The sequence below is a fragment of the Mchenga conophoros genome, linkage group LG7 (genome assembly GCF_057382185.1).
Source record: "Mchenga conophoros isolate Kocher_MC1m ecotype Shallow Benthic linkage group LG7, M_conophoros_male_GT1.1, whole genome shotgun sequence".
In the NCBI taxonomy this organism is placed as follows: domain Eukaryota; kingdom Metazoa; phylum Chordata; class Actinopteri; order Cichliformes; family Cichlidae; genus Mchenga; species Mchenga conophoros.
The window spans coordinates 53207194-53213193 of NC_140532.1; the positions used below are offsets into that span (position 1 = coordinate 53207194).

The following is a 6000-nucleotide window of genomic DNA, read 5'->3' on the forward strand; positions in this document are numbered from 1 at the left end:
TCACATCTGATGTCAAGTTTCAGGATTTCCAAATGTCGGTGACTCGTGAGTCATCATCTTCTGCGCATATGGTTTCAAAACTGGGGGATAAGCTATGAAAGACTAAAATGCAAAGAGTAAAATGTAATTATTTAATGAACACAAATTCCTCTTCAGTTCATTGAAACTGATTGTGTTTGCTTGTTTGTTTTGAATTCTCTTATACGAAAGATTGGATGTTTCGAGTGTTACCTTATCATTCTTGATGAGAACAGAAATATGATCGTTACAGACCGATAATTGGTTATTAATGTAGGTAAACTGGGCATACATTTAAAACCTATAATCGTTTTAGAAGCATCAGTCTTAGCTGTTGCAGTAATTCCTCTCATAGGCCTATTTTGCACCGATAAATAGCACAGATGAATTTATTTGAAATCTCTAATTTTAAAAAGTTCATTTAATCATAGCGAACTTTATCTGTTGGTACAATAACAGTACACATCATTTCAAAGAGGAAAGTGGCAAAAGTGGTAAGCAGGACCACGATCACTGGCGTAAGCAGAGATATCAGAAATACAGTTTGATCCATCCATGACAGTAAATCATTATAAATAATGAATAATCTAAACGGGCTGGTTGGAACCTAAAGCTTTATGCGAGGATGCTAAACTGTTCAAAAATGTTGTTTCCCATATTTAAAAAATGCCACACGCCATATTTCTGTCTGTCTGCACAGTTAAAGGAGCTTGAATCCTTGGAGGAGGTAGACGGGTAGTGTTTTGTTAATTGTGAAACAAGTTCACCACTAGATGGCGTTAGACAAATGGGAACGTCTAAAAGGTTCGAGAGGTCCTACACAGGACCTAAGCATCTGTCAGACTTAATGAAGCACACGTTTATACCCCAAGTGGAAATTGCATTTAAAAGTCAGCTGCCTTTATTAAAACCTGAGTGATGACTTCCTTTTTTTAATTTAGAAAAATATTTAAAAATCAAATTAAATTAACTAAATAATTTAAAAGGCTGTTTTGTTAAATGTGCGCGCTTTGTTTTTAGTTATTTGTCACGTCTGCTGTTGTTTCCTATAAAAATGGGTAAGTGTGGCAGGGTGACAACTTGTAAACTGTCACATATGGCGGTAAAGTCGGGTAAAACACAGTCCTTCGATATTCATATTTTAATAAGCCAGACATATTCATCTTGACTTGGTTTACTGCAGCTCCCCCGAAGTAAGAAACAAATAATATAAACTAAACTATATGCTGGTAGAGTCAAACTGTATCTGCAAGGAGAACAATTAGGTTGGAAGTATAATATATATTACTGTTGGTTTTAATTGGCTTACACAAATTCTGCAGCTTCTGAAAATTTTAACTTTATTGACACCATTTTTATCACGTGTTTATACTGCTTCCTAAAACGCAGGCCGATTGATAATTTTGATCTAATAAAGAGTATAAAAAATAAATACATTAAAATAAATTTTGATTAAAAAAAAACACCTAATTGCCGCAATTCAGTGAAAATGTTGAAAATTCCAAATAATGTCCAAACACAGGCACAGATACACGTACACACACAGTGCAACGTGCTCCTGACGCACGGCACGGCCTTCTTTCTGTGCCTTGCATGCGTGACCCGTGACTGATTCGAGTTAACAGCTGACTCTTTTCCATTGCAAATGGCTCGCGGATAATCTAGATAACTACCGGATCACGCAAACCGAGCTGCCTGAATATGGTGCAGCAGACTCTGACAAAGGCTGTCTGATAAGAAATGTAAATATCGTGGGTGGGGGGCGTGTATTTCACGCCTTTATGATTTTATATATACATCGCTGCGTAGTTTGTTTGGAAATTAAAAATCCAAATGTTGCCTCCAATAATTTATGTCATTCGGTAACTTAACAAAGTTCAACAAAGAAAAAAAAATGCTTGTCAAAATATCCTCTCGGATCCTTCAACGACCACACCACCGATTAGACTTTTCTAAAGATTTTTTAAAAAAATGTTGAAAACATTGCGTGGAATAAAAGCTTTAGATTAGTTATGTGTGGAGTGTAGGCCACCGTGAATGGCCACTAAAAAGGATGCAGGCCACACCAAACTTTTTTTTTCCATAAAAACACTCATAGCTCATTTTCAGTCCCTTTTTTGTGATTGAATTTGTTCCTCTCTTTTCATTCGCCGTGCTGACGTTTCCTCGCCATGTGATCAGAGCAGTAGTATAAATACCGCGAGAAGGTCCGCCCCTTGTTTGATTCAGGTTTGGCCCTTTTGCAGGTTTCACAGCACAGTTTCTCAGCCTGCCATCGACGGGGGTCGCTCCTCATAGTTGTTGATTTTTTTTTTTGGAAAAAGGAAACAGCCTGTAAACATATGGAAATAGCGACAAAACGGAGGGACAATTCTCACCGGTGGCGAAGCGTGCTCCTCTCATCTCCCCCTCCTCATACGAGTTGCTGAAGAGGGAGGAAAGGGACAGCTTGTGCATCTCACGGTCTTCCTCATCTGGCGTCGGAGGGGCACGGCCGTGCGTGAGCCATGACTCTGAGCTCAGAGATGTCGGATGCCTCCATCCTTTCGGAAGAGACCGACATAGACGTGGTCGGAGAAGGCGAGGATGGAGACAGCCAGACGCGCTCCTACGTGGATGAAGTAGCGCAGATGCACGACGGTATCCTCCTGGCCGGCTCTCCACCTCCGTGCCTGGACAGCTCCACCTCTTCAAGGGATACCTACAAGCCGGCGGGCAAGAACACCCTGGTGAAGCCACCTTACTCCTACATCGCCTTAATCACCATGGCCATTCTTCAGAGTCCCAAAAAGAGGCTCACTCTCAGCGAGATCTGCGACTTCATCAGCAACCGCTTCCCGTACTACAGGGAGAAGTTCCCGGCCTGGCAGAACTCCATCAGGCACAACCTATCCCTCAATGACTGCTTCGTTAAGATACCGAGGGAGCCCGGGAACCCAGGGAAAGGCAACTACTGGACTTTGGACCCGGAGTCGGCTGATATGTTTGACAACGGAAGCTTTCTGAGGCGGAGGAAACGCTTCAAGCGGCAGCAGACTCAAGACCTGCTGCGCGAGCACAACACTTTTCTGCCCGCGGCCGCTGCCTATGGCTACGGACCGTACGGCTGCGGGGGATACGGCATCCAGCTCCAGTCCTACCACGCACACTCTGCGCTTTTTGCTTTCCAGCAGCAGCAGCAGCAGCAGCACCCGAGGCATTCACACTCACACTCGGGGACCATTATCCCTGCACCGTCCCTGATGCCCACCAGCACTACCACGGACTTAACCAGAAGTAGATTTTATCCCCAGCTCAGCTCCAGTCTGGGCTCAGCCGGCGTGCAGGCAACATCACCGGTCCAGAAATCGAGCTCCCCGGTGCAGCGGTCCCCCTTCTCCATAGAGAGCATCATCGGAGGGTCTCTTAGCCCCTCCAGGACTTCTCCTGTCGTTGTCCCAGTCTTACCGTCCTCTCTGGGGCCTGCACTGACCAGCCAGTCGCAGACCATACATCCTGGAGCTGTTTTACATCCGGTTGAAAACTTTCCGAGCAGAGTTGTCAGCGGCACTAGCGCCTGTTAAATGTCTTAACTCCAAACTTTTCAAGACACTTAAAAAAGAGACAGCAACCTAAACAAAAACGCCCCTCTTTGAAGGTAGGATTATTTTTGTATGTTTGTTTTGCTAGCACGCAGCTGAATGATGGACATGCAGAACACTATTTGTGCCTATATATTCATGCTGTTCATGAAGATATATTTATGTTCATTATTTTTGTTTGTTTATTTCGGTGTGAATCAGACTTTCGACCACGAATTTAACTTTCCAGCCTTTTTTTTTTCCCTACCATGAAGTGATTCGTTTTCAGTCACTGTATAAAGGCGTCTCAGGATAACGGACAGGTTACAAACGATCACGTGTCTGAAACAGGCTTATAATGTATTTGTGTCAAACACATCAATGTTTTCTATCAGCCAATCAAAGCGACCTTTTTTGAAGGTTTTGATTTGATGTTTGTATTAAAGAGAAACGCAGAGCAAAGTCATACATTTATAATAATATGCAGTGTTTATTTCAGTAATTAAACCTTGTACATTTTTGGCAAGTATTGTGTAATTCAAGTGTGATATTTTTACACAGTTTATTGTTTTGTTTTTTTCCAACAAGAATAAATTTCGTTTTGCAAAAAAAGAAGAAAAAAAGCAATTTGTTTGGAAATAAATTTATGAATTGATGTTGAGCTTTCTTGGCGGTTACTGTTGAAACAGACGTGTTGCTGATGTTGTTGTGTCTTTACACTGCGGATGTGTTAACTATAACTGTATGATCCAAATATAGTAACCACTGAATGGCTTTAAGAAACACACACAACTCTTTATAACACACACACACATGTGCGTGCCAGTCAGATAATATTTACAAATGCATTAAATCTGACTGCACTCTAAAGTCATTGCTGTGCCCTTCGGAACATGCGCACACAGGGCCTGCGTGTCCATCTGACCTCTTTCACACTCATCCTCGTAATTACAGTGAGCGGACAGGAGTGTGTCGTAGGGGTGAGACAGGGGCTGTATTTCTGCCTGCTTCAGCTCAGCGATTATCCCGGTGCTGGTGTCGACAGGCGGCCTGGGCTCTTGAGCAAACACTACTCATCCAGAATTTCATTATCTGCTCGTATTAGACCCGAGAGAAAAATGAAATGTTGCTCCTGAAGTCAACAGCGCTCACGATGTTTCGGAGGTTAGAATCACCTTTAATCCACTCACCGTTTTCAGTGTTTGACAGTCTTAATGCAACTTTATTTGCCCCACACGCAAGAACCCACTAACACATGGATCCAAGCAGACTGTGTTGTTTTTAAATACACAGGTAATTTAATTTGACACTTGAAAGAAAAGAAGAAAAAGCCTTCCCAAGCACCTGCGCTGTCGTGATGCTGTGTCTGTCGGAGCTGTGCTTTTTAAAATTTTTATAAGCTTTCATAATGTTGCCTGTACTGTACAGCCCTGCTGCTTCCGTGACTGTAAGTGCGTTTGCCTCCCTTTATTCAAAGCAACGTGTGTGTGCGTGTGTGTAGTAGAATGGCTAAATTGGTGCAGCGCTTAGAGCCAGTTCACTAGGCCACGAGAGAACAGCTATTGCGTGATGATGTAACACGCAATGAGAGAAAAAGGTACACGCACGCGCTTACACTCTGGAGAGTGAGAGTGACTATAGCAGGGAAGGAGGTCAATTGTACTGTGTGGGCTTGTTTACAAATACAGGAGGTTAAACAGCGAAAATGAAGAGATGAGCATGATGTAAAACATTATAATAACGCATGTACTCGAGATTGTGTCTGCTGAGCAGTGGCTTGTAATTAAGGCCTAGCCTACAGGGTTTAAATAGCATCTGTCTATACGGCCTGTAATATATATATAATATCCGGGTATTCAAAGCCGATTTTTACACCAAATGTGTGTTTGAGTTTCCTTCTCATGGGTCTGCACGCCGTGTTTGACATTAGACATCTCTATTCTACAGGATTTTATTTGAATAATACTAAACTCACTACAGTTAAGCTGCTGTTCTTTTTTAACATAGTTTCTCTGCACATTTGCTCTGCCGATTAACGTTAAGAGTTCTTCTTTTAGAGACTAAGAGTGAATCCAAACTATGCAACAGGGCTCCGTTATAATTTAGAAATTGCATTCATAGGAAGAATTTATCCTTGTATTCAGGGCACTATACTTGAAAAATGACACTGTTTTAATTACGATAATATTACAGATATACACACATATATATGGTAATATATACATGAGTATAATTTTGCCAGTTATGTCAAAAATACAGTGATTCTCAAGAGAAGCTGCTACATAAATACGCCAGATGGTAATTTATCTATTTATCTAATAGTAAAGTGTGCACTGATTTTCCTGGTTAAGGTAGTTCATGAAAAATTAATATCTACGCGTTAAATTGAAAATTAAATTTTACGATGTTAAGCAGAATAATG

The 6000-nt window shown here is 41.6% G+C and overlaps 1 protein-coding gene across 1 annotated transcript; it reads left to right on the forward strand.

Annotated features, from left to right (window-relative positions):
• The first annotated feature begins 2258 nt into the window (after positions 1-2258).
• foxd1 (forkhead box D1) lies at positions 2259-4233 on the forward strand. The gene has a single exon (XM_085280122.1). It carries the CDS (start codon positions 2526-2528, stop codon positions 3579-3581), a length of 1056 nt encoding a protein of 351 aa, XP_085136248.1. The 5' UTR covers positions 2259-2525; the 3' UTR covers positions 3582-4233.
• Positions 4234-6000: the final 1767 nt, after the last annotated feature.